The 18,348-nt window shown below is 49.1% G+C and overlaps 1 protein-coding gene across 2 annotated transcripts; it reads right to left on the minus strand.

Annotated features, from left to right (window-relative positions):
• Positions 1–928: 928 nt before the first annotated feature.
• Positions 929–16,924, minus strand: sltm (SAFB-like, transcription modulator). Of its 2 annotated transcripts, XM_060071211.1 has the most exons (21): positions 16,757–16,924; positions 15,150–15,231; positions 13,858–13,913; positions 13,292–13,319; positions 12,166–12,397; positions 11,581–12,087; positions 10,931–10,971; positions 10,730–10,839; positions 9,435–9,584; positions 9,042–9,151; positions 8,812–8,963; positions 8,612–8,715; positions 8,426–8,518; positions 7,732–7,874; positions 6,847–7,027; positions 6,254–6,378; positions 5,812–5,991; positions 4,852–5,187; positions 4,016–4,154; positions 2,601–2,854; positions 929–1,632 (listed from the first exon to the last, which is right to left on the minus strand). In XM_060071211.1, the coding sequence occupies exons 1-21, from the start codon at positions 16,889–16,891 to the stop codon at positions 1,521–1,523; spliced, it is 3,270 nt and encodes a 1,089-aa protein (XP_059927194.1). In that variant the 5' UTR covers positions 16,892–16,924; the 3' UTR covers positions 929–1,520. The 2 variants fall into 2 exon arrangements, with proteins under 2 accessions (XP_059927194.1, XP_059927193.1); XM_060071210.1 differs by having other exon boundaries at positions 11,581–12,397.
• Positions 16,925–18,348: the final 1,424 nt, after the last annotated feature.

An 18,348-nucleotide genomic window follows, 5' to 3' on the forward strand; every position in this document is an offset into this window, starting at 1 on the left:
CTGGCTGTAGTTTAACATAAAGCCATGGTCCCAGCATGGCTAACCAACGCTGCGTTCCTTAATACAAAATAAAGAAGGCAGTTCTAGATTGTACTAAAGATGTGGACCAGAAAGTAGAAAGTAAGTTAGGTAACTAATTTGCCCCTACACACACACCGAAGGAAAGGCGCTCCTGGGCACATTGCCTCGGGAGGTGAAGGGACGTCCATTATTTTATTGTATCAAAGACATTGATTCTACTCGCAACTTTTCTTGGATGCAATATTAACTCCCACAAGTTATTTTGTGGTGCATGTAGTTTTAAATGCAAGGGTTACAGGTTCACATTAGATACACCATGAATAATAATAATAATAATAATACATTGGTTTTATATAGCGCAACACAATGAGTTGTGTTGTCCAACATGGTTTTATTTTAATTTGTTAAAAAGAAATTAGACCCTGCTTTGTTGTGATTGTAATAACATGGACAACATTTGTGTCGTTTTAGATGTTTATCAATTTACATTAATGACCAAATATTGTATGTAGCCTTTAACAGCAGCAATGAAAATGTATTTGGTGACCACACCGAGTACATTATATATAAAACAAAATGCCTTATAGACGAGACATTCAACCTGAACACAACTTCTAGAATAAAAGTTTCAAAACCTGTAAGTATTTGCTGGTTCATGGTAAAGAATCACTTAATGATATAGCACGAGTTGGCAAGTTTCTTAAAAGATTTGAGTCAAATCTTCTAGTCAGACAATATGTTAATTATATGCATGTAACATAATAAACGGCTTAAATTATACCGATTTATTTGGATTTGAAGATTTCGATGCCTTTCGGTCCCTAAGGCAAGCACAATTTTCATTTCTCTAAACGTTATTTTAACTACACAAACTACCTTATTTTGTGAATGAAACAGAAAACCGTCATCATTTTGCCAATTTTAATACCAAAGATGCATAATTTAAGTCAAGCAGCCTTTTTGATATACACGAGATGTGACCGTAACGAACAGCAAAACAAAAACTCAATTATGTATAGAATATAAATCGAAATACCTTTACACTAAACTATAGAACACAGTTTCAGTTCAATCGTCAACAGCACATGAGAACGTGTAACAAAGACCTCGTTATGAATGTCTTAGAAATTAAACCTGTTAACATCCTAGTAATGGAACATGTGCACATCCTAGTAATGGAACATGTACACAACCTAGTAATGGAACATTTATACATCCTAGTAATGTCACCTGTGAACATCCTATAATGTCACCTGTGAACGTCCTAGTAATGTCACCTGTGAACGTCCTAGTAATGAAACATGTTAACAACCTAGTAATGTCCGCTGTGCAGACTCAGTGACAGCAGAAAATGTCCGATACTCCTCTATACAAAATGATAGGGTTGAGCGATGTCAACCGGCTAGTTTTAGCAGTTTAAAATAGTAAATATATAAAATAAAATAATAACTGGAAAGTGTCTCTGGGTCCGAGCGTTGTGATTGGAGGAGGGGGCACCGCTAGAACCTACGGGGAGCTCCTTTGAAGGGCTTGAAGCCGCCGCCGTTGCCGCCGCTGGACAGAGAGTTGTTGGTGATCTGCACGATGCGGTTCATTCCTGACGAGGAGTGGCTGGGGGGGGGGGGGGGAAGCATTAATACTGGGGGCCGTATGGAATAATGAAGGAACGCATCCCATCTCCTCTTTCAAATCCACACCTACCAGGCCGGATCGGCAGCCATCATATACGTTCTGAAGGCTTCAGTCTATCCGCCTTGGTTATTAGTAGCACTTTGTAACAAACATGGCGTGTTTAATAAGACAAACCACTACAACAAGACAATCTAAACCATTTTCAAAGTATAGATCGCATATTAAAAACACTAAGTGTGAAGCCAGCCATGGTATCTCCTGGACAGGTTAGGTACCAGTCAGGAGAACCAGTGTTACCTGATCCACGTGAAGAGGTCGGCCTGTCTGTGTCTACATTTGCAACACAACTTCTCCTTCACCTTCTACTATTGACGGTGTGAAGACCATGACAGAAGTAGACCAGCTGATCACAGGTCATTTTAAAACCTTTGATTGTCATATAATATAAATATAGCGTCATATCGATAGTTTGAAATACAACGTCTTTCAAATGCTCCAACATGTTGTATTATTCAATTCAACAATTCAGATTAAAATACAAAAACAAATAATAATATTCTATGCATCGAATAAATGCATGAATGTCCATTAATGAAATAACAAAGGTGAGCGCCACCCAGTGGACGCTACAGCCCCCTGCAGGACGGTGAACAGTATTACACCCTCCCCCACCCCCCCCTCCCCCCCTCATGAGTCCAGACCTGTAATGCGTGTTCAGCGGTCTGGAAAGGGAAGCTCTTTAATCAATCTCTATACTAGGTTTGTTAACCAGCTAACCAGTCAACCAGTTAACCAGGGGTCAGGTGATGCAGTCGGCCTCTGCCTTGTTCTGATTGGCTGTCTGCCCTCCATAGAGAGCATTGTGGGGTGGCAGTACGAGTCCCCCCCCCCCCCCCCCCCAGCTGTAACCCCTTGGGGTAGTGCAGGGTCCCTCCTGGGGGTCTCACCTCGAGTGCTGGGCCATCAGGCTGCCCCGGGGGTCCCCCATCCTACGCCCGTCCTGGAAGCCCCCGCTGCCCTGGGAGCCCGCGCCCCCGTGCCAGTCCTTCCTGCTGGGGCCCTGGTCCCGGCCCGGGGGGTCCCTGCCCGGGGGGTCTCGGCCCGGGGGGTCCCGGCCCAGGGGGGCCCTGCCCGGGGGGTCCCGGCCCGGGGGGTCCCTGCCGTGACGCTCCACCACCACCTGGCGGCCCGACCCGAACGCCTGGAGACACAAACACACACCCTGGGGTTAATGGGGCCCGTAGGGGTGAAGGGACCTGGGGGTGGGGGTCCACACCCTGGGGTTAATGGGGCCCGTAGGGGTGAAGGGACCTGGGGGTGGGGGTCCACACCCTGGGGTTAATGGGGCCCGTAGGGGTGAAGGGACCTGGGGGTGGGGGTCCACACCCTGGGGTTAATGGGGCCCGTAGGGGTGAAGGGACCTGGGGGTGGGGGTCCACACCCTGGGGTTAATGGGGCCCGTAGGGGTGAAGGGACCTGGGGGTGGGGGTCCACACCCTGGGGTTAATGGGGCCCGTAGGGGTGAAGGGACCTGGGGGTGAAGGGACCTGGAGGTGGGGGTCCACCCCCGCCTGGGGGCTACACCCTGGGGTTAATGAGGGCCGTAGGGGTGAAGGGACCTGGGGGTGGGGGTCCACACCCTGGGGTTAATGAGGGCCGTAGGGGTGAAGGGACCTGGGGGTGAAGGGACCTGGAGGTGGGGGTCCACCCCCGCCTGGGGGCTACACCCTGGGGTTAATGAGGGCCGTAGGGGTGAAGGGACCTGGGGGTGGGGGTCCACACCCTGGGGTTAATGAGGGCCGTAGGGGTGAAGGGACCTGGGGGTGAAGGGACCTGGAGGTGGGGGTCCACCCCCGCCTGGGGGCTACACCCTGGGGTTAATGACGGCCGTAGGGGTGTAGGGACCTGGGGGTGGGGGTCCACACCCTGGGGTTAATGAGGGCCGTAGGGGTGAAGGGACCTGGGGGTGAAGGGACCTGGGGGTGGGGGTCCACCCCCGCCTGGGGGCTACACCCTGGGGTTAATGAGGCCTGTTGAGGTGAAGGGACCTGGGGGTGGGGGTCCACCCCCGCCTGGGGGCCCGGGACGTTAAATGTTTTATAGAAAGTGCAGAACAGCTGGATACACATCTGTACATTATTTTAGATTTGGCCGTTTTCTTTTTGACCATTTTGTGCATTTCTTTTAAGGCGAAATATCAAAGTTCTCAGTTACTACGTGTTTTTCTGGGAGAGACACGCTGAATAAACACATCATGTTGTCAAACTCAAAAAGGACCGTTTTTGAATAATCGTGATTACAATATTGACCAAAGTAATCGTGATTCTGATTTTTCTCCATAATGAAGCAGCGCGATGCCGACCTGGTCTCCCATCACCATGGGCCGGCCCCCCTCCCGCTCGTTGTAGCCGTGCCTCCCGCGGCTGGCGGCGGCGGGCCCCCTCAGGGCGGGGCCTGGGACCTCCCGGGTGGAGCGCTCGGCCCTCATCCGCGGGGCTCCGCTGAGAACACACAGGGACACAACGCCGTTAGGAGACAGTGAGGGTGAGACGAGGGAGGGACGCTGAGGGGGGGGGCGCAGGTGGTCGAGGACTCGTCTGGTAACCAGAGGGGTGCTGGTTCGAGCCCCGCTCTCTCCCTGACCCCCCGAGGTGTCCGTGTGTGTGTGTGTGTGTGTGTGTGTGTGTGTGTGTGTGTGTGTGTGTGTGTGTGTGTGTGTGTGTGTGTGTGTGTGTGTGTGTGTGTGTGTGTGTGTGTGTGTGTGTGTGTGTGTGTGTGTGTGTGTGTGTGTGTGACTGAGAAGTGTGTCATTGTAACGCAACGTAGCTTGAATGTCATCCTCCCTTGTAACTCGCTTTGGATAAAAGCGACCATGTCAAATGTAAAGGACTCACTCGCTGTGGAGAAGTGTTACCGCTTAATGATTTGAACTTTGAATAACAATAAAAGGTCTTCACCAACGCTGGTACTCGATGTAAGCACTTATTGTATGTTGTACGTCCTTGTACTTAAATATAGTACTTTTAGTGGCATTGTACATCATCTTATCCTATCTATCTGTGTTGTGTTGGGGGAATGGGTTAACCTAGTGATGGTTAGTGCCTGGTCCTCTGACCCTCCTTACTCTACAGGTAGGTGTACTGTTTCATTCTTCTGACTGGTGTTCTTCACTGTAGCTGTGATAATAAATCGGCGTACCGGACGTCCCCCTTGTTGGCGCTGAGGCCGCCGCCGCCGCCGCCGTCGTTCTTCCAGCCCCCGTGGGCGCCGCCGTCCCGGGGGGAGCGCGTGTGGGACATCCCGGGCATGGCGGTGCGGGCGGCGGGGGGCCGCTCCGTCATGGCGACGGGCCGGCGCTCGTCGCGGTCCCGGCGGTCCGTGTCGCGGAGGTCGCTCCGCGGGGGCGGCGGCGGCGGCGGCTCGGGGCGGCGCACCGCCTCGAAGCTCTTGGGGTAGCGGTCGAAGCCGGACGCCTCCCGGTGCGGCGCGGGGCGGCTCTTCTTGGCCTCGGGCTCGCCGTCGAAGCGGCTCCGCCTGCAGGGGGGGGGGGCGGGGAGAGGGTCACGGGACGGTTAGAGCGGCCCGGAACGGGGTCAAGAGGTCAACCCATCGGGAGAGCCCAGAGAACGAGGACGCTGGGAGGTCATTAAAGGACTCCGGTCATGACCCGAGTGCAACATGATAGCGTTAAAGATATATATTAATAGAGCACGTATACAGAGAAGTTAAGTTATTAAACCCGTCCCGGGTCATCCTCTCTGACCCCGGGTCACCCTCTCTGACCCCGGGTCACCCTCTCTGACCCCGGGTCATCCTCTCTGATCCCGGGTCACCCTCTCTGACCCCGGGCCATCCTCTCTGACCCCGGGTCATCCCCTCTGACCCCGGGTCATCCTCTCTGACCCCGGGTCACCCTCTCTGACCCCGGGTCACCCTCTCTGACCTCGGGTCACCCTCTCTGACCCCGGGTCATCCTATCGGACCCCGGGTCATCCTATCGGACCCCGGGTCATCCTCTCGGACCCCGGGTCATCCTCTCGGACCCCGGGTCATCCTCTCGGACCCCGGGTCATCCTCTCTGACCCCGGGTCATCCTCTCTGACCTCGGGTCATCCTATCTGATCCCGGGTCATCCTCTCTGATCCCGGGTGCTCGTACCGGTCGAAGCTGGCGGGCTGCGCGGCGGCGGGCTCCTGGAAGCGGCCCCGCTCGCGGGCGGTGGAGGTGAAGTTGGTGAAGCGGTTCTGCTGCCGGCTGTACTCCGCCCCGCCGCTCAGACGCGCCTCCGACTCGGGCGCCATCTTCTTCCCGCCGTTCCAGTAGGAGTCGTCCCTGCGGCTGAGAGGGTGAAGAGGCGCACATCGAGGTCAGCCTCTCTAAAGCTACGGCCCCCCGTCTCTGGAGGGTAACGAGGGGGTAGGACTCTGTAAAAACAAGGACCCATGGTCTCCAGAGACATCTGTACTGGTCGGTCACAGCTTTAACTTAACTTAGATTAAAGCAAACACTTTTCAAAAGGGGGGGGAACTATCCTACAGATGTGTGTCATTTCCTGGCTGGAGAGCGATGGTTTGTGTGTAGTCACTAGAGGCTGGTGTACCCGTGCTCCACGTCGCGCCCTCTCTTCAGGTTGTTCCTCTTCTCCTGCTCGTAGCGTAGCTGCTCCTGCTGCCGCCTCAGCTCCTCGCGCTCGCGGGCCAGACGCTCCGCCTCCTTACGCCGTTCCTGTCACACAGGTCACACGTTCAGAACACCAGGGCATCGCTCCCCACCGTGGCCGCATGCTGTGGTTCTACACACTAGGGCTGGGTGAGGAACCGGGTTTGGAACGCCATTATCGATTTTATCGTCAAACGATCACAAAACTAATGTAATAGAGTTTGATTTATTTATTTATTTTCGTTGAATGTTTTATAGAGAGTGCAGAATGGCTGGATACATATCTGCACATTATTTTAGATTCAAACGTTTTCTTTTTGACCATTTTGTGCATTTGTTTAAGGGTACATTTCCAAGATCTCAGTTATGTGTTTTTTGGCAGAGACATGCTGAATAAATACATAAAAAATAATCGTTTGAATAATCGTGATTTAAAAATTGACCAAAACAATCATGAATATGATTTTCTTCCTCCATAACCGAGCAGCCCTGCACCACACCCCATCAGAGCGGAGAGGTGGGCGTCCCCGTTACCTGCTCGATGCGGATCCGCTCTCGCTCCAGCCGCTCCCGCTCCATGCGCTCCCGCTCCAGCTTCTGCCGCTCCATCTCCAGCCGCTGCCGCTCCCGGAGCAGGTTCTCGCGCTCCTCGCGCTCCCGCAGGAGACGGATGCGCTCGCGCTCCCGGCGTTCCCGCTCGGCGATCTCGCGGCGCCTGGACGTTGGAGAACCGGTAATCAATATGAGAACAGTTGATCAATATGGGAACAGTTAATCAATATGGGAACAGTTAATCAATATGGGAACAGGTAATCAATATGGGAACAGTTGATCAATATGGGAACAGGTAATATGGGAACCGGTAATCAATATGGGAACCGGTAATCAATATGGGAACCGGTAATCAATATGGGAACCGGTAATCAATATGGGAACCGGTAATCAATATGGGAACAGGTAATCAATATGGGAACAGTTAATCAATATGGGAACATTTAATCAATATGGGAACATTTAATCAATATGGGAACAGGTAATCAATATGGGAACGCGTGTGAGGACTAAAATGTCTGCGTATGAAGGACCAGGAATACAAGGAATAAAGGGAACGAATATCCAATACTCAATATCCCTGAAAGGCGGTTACATTTAGACACAGCCACCCCCCTTACCCCTCTAACCCACTTACTGCATGTTGTACGTCCTGGCACTTAAACCAGTACGTAGCATTGTGTAGCATCTAATCCTAGCCGTCTCTGTTGGATACGGGGAACGGGTTAACCTAGTGATGGTTAGTGCTTGGCACATGGTTCTATGAACATCCTTACTGTACCAACATTGATATACGACGTTTCTCTTTCTTGTGACAACTGTCCTGCAAGTGGCTTTGGATCAAGGCGTCTGGTTGTAACGGCGTACCTGCGTAGCTCCAGGGCCCGACGGACCCGCTCCAGACGCACCACGCGCTCCCTCATCCTCTGCTCCTTCATCTTCTCAAAGGGGAGGATCTCGTTGTGGCCCTCCTTGTTGAAGAACGGCCGCCTCTCCTTCATCATCTGGAACTAGAGGAGGGGGAAACGCAGGACGGATCAAAACCTTTGCGCCCATCAAACACAGCAAGCGGTCATGGGTCGAGGCTAGGGGTGATCCGATACCATTCTACCCTACACCGACTTCTGAACTTCTGTATCGGCCGAATATAAATCTAGCTTTGTATCTACTAATAGCACTAGTACTTATTGAAGGGTTCTCTTACGATGGCAGCAGTATAGTCGCTTCACTTACTGTCTATCCTTTATTTTTTTATTAATTAACAAGAATACATTTATATTCCGTTTGTGTTATTGCATGCATGTTTTTCCGACTTGGTAGCTCGAACGCACGTGGGGTCGGAGACGTTGCTTTAACGACGACGACTTTTCACCGCCGATCGTTAACGAACGCAGCACAACCCCGTAGTGTTTGTGATGTTCTCTGTCTTTGTGGTAAAGGAACTGGTCATGTGATGGATTCGGCGCGTAGACTTCAGTACTCTGATAACCGATCGGAGGAATTCCTGACACTGGTATCGGTACAACTCTAGTCGAGGCAAGAGAAAGGCAAAGAAAAGGACCTCTTCTGGTGGGATGAGCCACCTGGGATGCCTCTGCTGAGGATGCGGATGTGGATGCTGATGCTGCTGCATGTTCATGTGAGGAAACCCAGGCTGAGGAGAAGGGCGTCCATATCATTAGTAAACATGAATCAGTTGAGGAACGGGGGCTCGGCCAACACTGAGGGGACGTCTTGAGCGAGTTACCCGATCAAACGGTCTACCGCCCCGTCTGAAGGGCTGGCGCATCTTGTTGAAGTGAGGAGGACCTCTGTTATGAGCGAAGGGCAGAACTCCAGGGCTCTTGGCTCCTGTGAATGTGAATACATCGAGATAAGTCAGTACAACGCCCCCCTCTGGTCCCTTTACAAGTTACACCACCAGCAATTGAAACAACGCAGACGTACGTAGATGCTTCTTCTCGTCTTTCTTCTCTTGGACCACGGTGGACGAGGGAACCTCTACTTTGTCATTTTTGGCGTCGGGTTTCTTAGACCCGTCTTTGTTGTCTTTTTCTGAAGGTTTGTCCGTCTTCTTGTCGTCTTTCTTGGGCAGCGTTCTGTAAAACAATGACAGGTTATCGTCTGCTCCAACAGTGATCAGTTCACCCAGCTGATGGACCTTATTCTCCACCCACTTGCTCGTCTTGGATCCGGTTAACGTTCGCTTCTCACTGGATTTGATTGACGTCATTTTTTCCTCCACTTCCTTTTTCGCTGCCTCTTTCTTGAATGGATCACTTTTAACCTTAAAGAATGGCGGAGAAGTAGATGGTGAGCTGGAGAGTAAACTCGGCTTGAAGGAAAACAATCAGGACATGGGGTAAACATTTTTTTAAGAATTTATCGACTTTCTGAAAAGAATAGCCGTTATTTTTATTCAATTTTTTAACAGGCGACACTTTTATCCGAAACCACAAGCGAGGTTGGAACATCAAAAAATGCACTGCATCCCTAATAAAGTTCAGTCCCTTTCTGTGCTCAACAGCGGTGCGATCTCTGGGTCCGACCACAGCGGGCCTCCTCCTCACCCTCTCCACGTAGATCTGCTGCCCGTGGAGCTCGGTGCGGTCCAGGTGGGAGATGCAGCGCACCACCTCCGTGCTGGAGGACATGGTGACCAGGCCGTAGCACTTGGACCCGGGGCTGCGTGCGTTGGTGACCACTTTAGCACTGAACACCTGTTGGTGATAAGCAGAGGTTTGAGACAGACTTCATGTCGCCAGGCCTCTAGGGGGGCTTAGGTGATGGTCATATGGTTGGCCGGTGCAGCCCTGCGAGACGTTACTGATTTATGTCTATGGAAATGGCATCGTGTAGATTAAAGGATTTGGTTTGTGAAGACCCCAGGTTAATGGTTGACATTTTCTTTATTACGTCTCCGTCCTTCGGAGGAGACGTAAAACCGAGGTCCTGACTCACTGAGGTCATAAAAGATCCCAGTGCACTTATCGCAAAAAGTAGGGGTTTCCCCCGGTGTCCGGGCTAAAGGACGGCCCCACCAGGCTCACTCAATCTGGCCCCCTCATCATCCTCCTGTATAATTAGCAGACTCATTAATTCCCTCACTCTCCCCCTCAAGCTGGTGTGGTGAGCGTTCTGATTGGTTGCCCTGCTTCAGCCCAGTGGGTGTTACACTGGTGGTGGTGAGTGAGGTCCCCCCTTCACTGTGAAGCGTCTTTGAGTGTCTAGAAAGCGCTATATATTTCAATCACTTAATTATTATTTTCTATGTCGATTTTGGTTCAACTCCCCATGTGCAGTCTTCCATTTAACTGTGTTTATAATAGACTTGGAAACTGAGGCTGAGTAACAATTCTATGTGAAGATAGTGTCATTATAGGCAGTCCGATTAGCCTGATTGCAGAGAAACATGCCGTTTTGCAGAGGAACTACACCCCCATCTAACTGGCGTGGGTCAGTGTAGATGGGCGTGTTCCTCTGTTTTTAACTGATTCGAACGCAGCAAAAGCATTCTGGGTTTTCACGCCACTAGGCATGCTCAGACTAAGAGCGCAAAGTACTTTAAGATTCTTGAATGTTAAATGTTCTGGTGAGCATGGCGGTGGATTTTGGATGTAGCTGAGCAGCAATGGAAGCTGCTAAACACTGATTTGGAATATGATGGCTCACCAAGATCCCAGGTCAGAACACGCCTAGCGCGATAAGGGGCAAGTTGGAACAAAACTGATTGAGATCTGGACAAAGTCAGCCACTAACCTGGGGTCTTAAACTGGCAAAACCCTTCGAACATGACAGTATTCAACAAAGCTGGGCACGAGTTAAACCATACAACCTAAACTTAAAAAACAAAATTAGACTTTACCTTTCCATATTTTCCAAACAGGTTCTTTAGGTCAGCTGCCTTTGTGTTCGACGAGAGGCCACTGACCCACACGTTTCGAGAAGAGCTGCTGGCAGCGCTGCTGAGACCACCTACAGGCACCCAGGGAACGTTAGGGCACCGTCCTTCTCCAAAACCAATGTATACCGACAGTAATAATTATGTGTCTTGGTTGCCATTTACCTTTATCATCTTTTGCTTTTCCATCTCTGTCTCTTGAAGAGCTACAAGGTAAATTAAAATACAAACAAAACAAAAAAACAATACAAATACAGTGAATACTATTAAAATGTAATCCCTGCTGGAAACCATTTGCACAAGACCCATGGAGCAAGACGCAGCACGGAACACAGTCGAAGAAGGAAAAAGGTCTTCATGGCGTGGGTTTGGATAATTCTGTGACAGGCTTCCTTCATGGCTTTTCCACTGGTGAGATGGATCAGGTTGTCAGCCAATTTATTCCCTTTGATCAATGTGAGTCTTCAGAAGTATGAGGTACTTCACAGCAAATCATTCCTGACCCCCAAAAAAAATATTTTTCATCTCAGGTACTACTACTTTTACAATGCCTCGTGCAGGAACTGGAAAAGGCATTAAAAGTGACGGAAAGACGACAGTAACAGTTGGGGTTTCCTCTCCTGGTTATGGCCACAACTTAAACCAACTTCAAGGAATAAATTAAAGCAGTAATTGGCAGGGTTAGGTACAGTGGACATCAGTGGACATTCCCCTTAAGGAAAAGGAAAAAAAAAAATCTTGATGCTACCCACAATGCTGCTTTCCTAGTGCGCTTGGACGTGGTAGTATCAAAGAACTGACATAGAAAGACAAACCTCTTAGCTTGACCTGACGCCCCCGTAGTGGAGGGGCCTTTCTTCCCAGAATCCTTCTCTTTGTCTCCCGTTTCAGCTTTCTTCAGGGTGTCCCGGCCCTCCTTCTTCGTGGGGTCAGCCTTGGATCCGGCCTCGTTCTTACCCTCCTTGTGGCCCCCTGACTCTTCGGTGTTCAGGTCGTCGTCGTCATCGTCGTGGCCCGTGGGTCCAGAGGGGACCAGGTGGTCGTCAGAGCTCTTGTCGGGATCTGGAAGTTTCACATGTTTACCTGTCTCCAGGAGGTCGTCCCCATCAACGTCCAGCGTGATGGCGTCTTCGTTGGGGATCGACACGGACAGGTGATCGTCCTCAGCTTCTTTAGAGGAGTCCAATGCTTCGGCCGCCGTCTCTGCCGCTTCCGTCTCTACCTCCGCCTCTGGCTCGGTGTCGACGTCGGCCTCTGGATCGGCCTCGAGCTCTGGCTCCGAGTCGGCCTCGAGCAGCACCACAGCCTCCGGCTCCGGCGAGGCCGCGGGCTCCGGCGAGGCCGCGGGCGCGGGCTCCGGCTCCGGCGAGGCCGCGGGCGCGGGCTCCGGCTCCGGCGAGGCCGCGGGCTCAGCCTCCGTCTCGGGCTCCGTCTCCACCACAGGCTGGGGCTCGACCGACGCCTCATCGGCCTGGATTGAGGCCTCTGTCGTGGGCTCGTTGTCAACGGCGTCCTCGGTCGGGGGCTGGGCCTCGCCGGAGGTCTCCGGCCCGGCCTCAGGCGCGGCCGGGCTGGCCTCGCACGGCGCTGGCTTAGATTTTTCGTGAGCAACTTCCTCTGTTTCTGTTACATCTGAGGGATTTAATGAGGATAAACATGGCAAAAAAAATAACAACTTTTTAACATCGACATGGGTGTATGACACTTCACCTAGAAAGTAGAACACAAAGCAAATCAGGGATTAGCGGTCGTCGAGGGGGCCGCACAGGAGGAACAGAAACATGCGCTGAAGGCTGAGGCCATGTTCTTCCATCCTTCGCTCCCCGAAGAGCCAGTCACTATTCACACGGCTGGATTTGCCATCCCGGTGCCGTATCCTGACATCTGGAACTTCTTCAGGTGGACCTCGGGTTCACATGGCGTGTGAGCGGGGGAGGGGAGAGGCGTCTATCCGTCCGTCAGTCATTTCTTCTACAATGACAACCCATCTCCCCCATGCATGGTGGTCAGTCTACAAGTCATCTTACGCCAAATCATCTGGGAAACTTCCATGACGTCACATAACGAGGGTCGTCAATGTCCGTCTTGGCCATCAGATCATTCAGCCTTTAGGAGAACAACTCCAGTCTTGAAATCCACACCGATGTGTAAGGCCCAGTCCAGTGTGTGTGTACGCACGACCCGTTGGCCCCAGTGCTTGATGTCTTTGCCAAGTCCCAGTGTGAAGCGTTACGTTATAGACGGTGAACATCAGGCAGCTCCTTCGATGGGGTCGCAGTAGGAAGAAGTAGCTTGGTGTGTGCACTTCTAGGCACTCGAAAACTGCATCTTTACAAAAAAAAATGCAGCGCACGGCCATTAGGCGGCCCCACATGTTGCGGGCCCTCTGTGCACCGTTAACTTGTGATCTAGTTAGCAAGGAAACGGTAGACGCATGTGTATTCCATGCAGGTTTCTGTGGCTTTATAGAAGGAGGGCTACCTTGGAAGAAAATGTTAAGATACCTCGCTGAGCGTCCACACATACCTTTCTCAGATTCGTCTTCTTCAGTGTCCTGAAACACAAAAGACCCAAATTAAGCATTTCATTAAAGTAGTTTCGCTTCACCTTCCTGCAGGGTTAGGGTCAAATCTGCCCAATTATTATTTTTCCTAAATCATGATAACGATGTATTTGTATAGCCCTTAACCTCAGTTACAGGGTCAAAGGGAATACCTATACATGTATTATATGTCCTGTTGTGTTTATCCTCGGATTGCCTAACAATGGCTGATCTCTGCCTTGTATTCTAGTGGTCAAGTGAGCCTGAATGACTGCCGTAGGAAATGAATGGTAGGACTACATACGGTTCATTCAGAAGAGGGAAAGCACATGCATAGGTTTGAACAAGTTCTCCTTGCATAAAAGATGGATCGGTCCTCGATGAATAACAATCGCATCAATTACAATCACACGCGGTCGTTGCAGCTACGCTAAACGTGCCATCTTCCGCTACACAGCACTTTGCATTGTTGGACGGTTCGGGTCTAATCAGGATGACATGGGTTCTTGATAAAAAACATATTCGCCAGATACAAGTACTGCAGGCTAACCTTGGCACAGGAGTCGTCATCCAGAATATTTTCAGAGTCCGATTCCATTTTCTTTCCTACAAAAAGAAAAAATAGAAATACATTCAGCGGCAATTAAATGGCTGGGAAGAAAAACGTAGCGTTACAACTCAGTTTAAACCATGGGGCAGAATACCCTGGCACAGGTGAGTCCCTGAAAAATTAATGCAAGTTTTATTTTATAATTGTTGGAAATTATACTTTGCAAATGTCACCCAAAATACACTTTAAATCCGTCCACTTATCAGGTCTCTACAGGAACTAACTATTTGGATGAGGGGGGCTAAAACATAGGACTTAACACCTGGTTTCTCTACATTAGAAACAGTGACAACAGGTGCAACAGGTACTAGAAGCAGGGCTCCAGACTAACTTTTTCCTTGGGTGCACTGGTGCGCCTACATTTTTAATTTGGGTGCACCAGCACGTATTTATGGTGCACCCAAGTTTTGAGTTGTAGAGGGGGGGGGGGGGGGGGGGGGGGTTGGACCGTGCCTGCCTTGCGCTGAGTTGTGGGGGGGGGGGGGCAACCCGGGCAGCTGCACCGGTTGCACCGTCGATATTTACGCCATTGATTAATAATATCTTAACCATTAAATAAATGCCTTAAATAAATGCCGAATCTGTATCTCTCATAAAGAATATCGTCAGACAATGCCAAGGGATCGGTTCTGTCCCGAAAAACCCTGTCTCCAGAGAGACGCCTGTACGATAAGTGCGCCGAGGTCCATGGGAACACCCACAAATGGTGACGCCATTATCGGAGGAGGGGCTAGGAAGCTGCGCACGCCGATATAAGTAGCCGATCTCCGGGTAGACTCGCTGAAAAGCTGCTCCCGACCAGGTTTGGTTGCGAGCGTAAGTCACCAATGGTGATACAGCGACGCTTAAAGAGATTGACTTTCATGGTACAGCTAACCCAGGCTTTCAGCTCAACATACCTCGCTAACCCTCTAATCGAGCTTCGTAGTACAGGCCCCTGGATTGGGCTTCGCGGGTTTGTTTCCCGGCGTTTCTATTGTTACCGGTCTTGCGTGTTCCAACGGTTTATTAGGTGTCTAATAAATCACTGTCTAATCAATTCACTGCCTCTTCCGTGGTTATTACAATATTATGAATAGACTGCTCTGTAAAAAAATAAATAATAATAATTATACCAGATACATTTTCAGTCGCACTACCCCGAATTCTAGGCGCATGTGCGCCCAAATTAGGCGCACTCTGGAGCCCTGACTAGAAGGCCCCCAGGTTTGTGACACCAGGTTAAACCTTACCTTTAGGCTTCTTCCTCGTGGTTGTATCTGCAGCCAATGGGATTGCCACATTGCCTGGCTCGCCGCCTTCATCTTCCACAGCCTGAAGCACGGAGAGACAGTATCAGAGGGTGGGTCCACACAAGGCCAGGGGGGCCGCAGCAGGGAGGTTTATTAACACAGCTGGTGTCACGGCGAAACTAGGAGAAGCCCTACATATCAAACTGACCAGTTAGACCTACTGGTATTACTGTGAGCCCATAGATACCAAACTGACCAGTTAGACCTACTGGTAATACTGTAGGCCCATACATAACAAACTGACCAGTTAAAGTTTAACCTACTGGTATTACTGTGAGCCCATAGATACCAAACTGACTAGTAAGACCTACTGGTAACACTGGTATTACTGTGAGCACATACCAAACTGACTAGTAAGACCTACTGGTATTACTGTGAGCCCATAGACACCAAACTGATCAGTTAGACCGAATGGTAATACTGTAGGCCCATACATACCAAACTGACCAGTTAAAAGTTTAACTTATTCAGTAAATGTCTTAGTCAATGTGGATGCATTTATTGATCTTTATTTCTTTACACCTGATGGAAGTATGTTTTCTTTCCCTACGAGAGTTTTCTACTTTGTTAATGCATAATAATGAAAAAAATATATTAAGAATAAAAAATACTTTTTTTATATATATATATTTTATTTTTTTTATATATATATATATATATACGTTGGTAGTCAAGGCGGGGCCCCACATAAACACATTTAGAATGTGTTTATGTGTTAAGATACAGCCAAATCAAGATAAATCTGAAGTAACTTGTTGAAGTTCCCCACAAACACGTGAACAAATCCATATCTGAGGTCAATACACGGACCTTCATACATGCTGCTCACCTCCTATCATACTGCCGTCAGGTATATAGGCCTATCATAACATGGACAAATGTAAAAGGGCATGTACTCACATCTAGATTGCAATGACTGAGTATTTTCTATGGAAATAATCGATTTCAGAAAAATTCTGAATCGAAATTGAATCGAGAACAACTAAATTGCAAACTGACCAGTTAGAACTACTGGTATTACTGTGAGCCCATTGATACCAAACTGACCAGTTAGAACTACTGGTATACTGTAGTCCCATGAATACCAAACTGACCAGTTACACTCACTGGTATTACCGTGTGCACATAGATACCAAACTGACCAGTTAGACCTACTGGTATTACTGTGAGCCCATAGATACCTAAATGACCAGTTAGACCTACTGTTATTACTGTAGGCCCATAGATAACAAATTGACCAGTTAAAGACTCACTGGTATTACAGTGGGCCCATACATAACAAACTGACCAGTTACACTCACTGGTATTACTGGTAGAATGGCTAAACGGCTTATTAATTATGCAACAATGTAGTTTTATAATTTATGAAATCCAACGAAATAACTTTCGTACAAGCACACCTGCACGAAGTGAACCAAACGACAATAATAGCAAAATAACAGCTAGCCGAGTGCTGCTAGACCAGCACTGCTAGTTAGCAGCGCTCGGCTAGCAAGGTTGCAGGCGATCGATGTCCGCACGCGTGCGACCCCTGAACCGCTCCGTACCTGTTTCAACCGGGCGATCAGGACGCTCTTAACCCCGGAGCAGTCTAAAGACCTTCGTTTAAGCTCAGACTTCAGATCAATTACTCGTAATTCGACTATTTTCTTGGACTCCGTGGAAATGGCACCCGACGCCATTTTATCATCTCACCACAGAAGTGTTTTTGGGACTGCGCGCATGCGCATATGTAAGTCCCTATACTGAAGCGTGCGCGCGCGCTTTCGTTCTACAAGACAAGAGCCCGCCCCCTACGGTGGTTCTGCCTACGTCACGTCAGAGTGGAGTCAGGCTAAAGTCAGGCTCATCGGCCATCAGGTGGTGGAGCTTGAGGGACAAACTGTCAAGTACGACATAGGAATGTTTCCAAGGTCCATAAATAAATATTTAATATTCAATTTTATAATATCAATATTATATTAGTATAATAGTGATTTTTTAATAAATATTGACTCTATATAATTGCATAATATAGTAATATATTATGCAATTATATAGAAAAGACCGAACTGATATATATTAACCATGGACGAAGAACCATGCGAAGAACACCTGAACCAGAAATACGACACGCTCCACTGTCAAAGTGTCGTGGAGGAGCGGTGGTGAAACGGCGCCCCCGTGTCGCCGTGAGCGGCTCTTCATGCTGTAGCGGTGGTGAAGTGCTATGACTCGCTGCGGCTTGTAGGACATGGACATCCAACGTCCAAGTACGGTCACGTGATTCCACTTGCCACCCCCACTGACGTCACAGGCTAATGACTGAAACAACTGATTGCAAAAACATGCATTTGTGAAATGAGTTTTTGATGGGACCACTCCTTAAGCCAGGGGTGTTTCTAGGTTTCATAAACATCCGGGGCTTAGCCCAGACGGAAAATGAAAATGCCAAAATGATTTCTATGCTTTATTTTGCATGAACATTTTTTCATAATGCTTCACCTAAATAAAAAAAATGCGCTGTTTATTATAGCTTAAAATAGCTATCTGACTGCTGTGCTGCTTATCCCCAAATGTCTAAAGTTCCATTCAAGTTATTTCAGAGTAAAATTAATACAAGTGAGACAGACTTTACACACATCTGACTGGGGATAGGATAGGTTAATTCACTTGAGGTGGTAAAAGGTTATGTTTTTAAACTGTTTATTCTCTTGCCAAAATTACTATCTAGACTAGGCTAGTAGGCCTACCTATAAATATTTTACTTTTATTTATTTTTTTAACCCAAATATTATATTCGGGGCTAATTAAACACAGGGTCTGTGATTAGGATGTCTGGGTTCAGGGTCTGCGTTCAGGGCCTAATCGACCAGGTAAACACGCGTCCTGCCGTCCTCCTCCGAGCTCAATGCATTCATGATCAAAAATCTGACCGCAGCTGACCTCAGATCTGGTGAACTGGGCTTTTATTTCCTTCACTTCATATGTTTCGACCAATCCTGTTGCTGGAGGCAGAATTATTTGCAGACAAACTAGACCAGCCCATGGACATTTTAAAATGTAAATACAGACATTTCTGTATAATTAAGGTGTATGACAGCTCCCTCTGCTGGACAACAGTCTCACACCAAACTACATTTTCCGTTTGAACCAACGT

The sequence above is a fragment of the Gadus macrocephalus genome, chromosome 14, assembly GCF_031168955.1.
Source record: "Gadus macrocephalus chromosome 14, ASM3116895v1".
Lineage (NCBI taxonomy): Eukaryota > Metazoa > Chordata > Actinopteri > Gadiformes > Gadidae > Gadus > Gadus macrocephalus.

Excerpts from the sequence above, each read along its gene's own strand:
- sltm (XM_060071210.1), bottom strand. The coding sequence starts at position 16,891 with ATGGCGTCGGGTGCCATTTCCACGGAGTCCAAGAAAATAGTCGAATTA. Across the intron at positions 12,398-13,291 it reads AGAAGACGAATCTGAGAAAG|ATGTAACAGAAACAGAGGAA; the intron begins GTATGTGTGGAC and ends TAAATCCCTCAG. Across the intron at positions 8,716-8,811 it reads AGACGAGAAGAAGCATCTAC|GAGCCAAGAGCCCTGGAGTT; the intron begins GTACGTCTGCGT and ends TCACATTCACAG.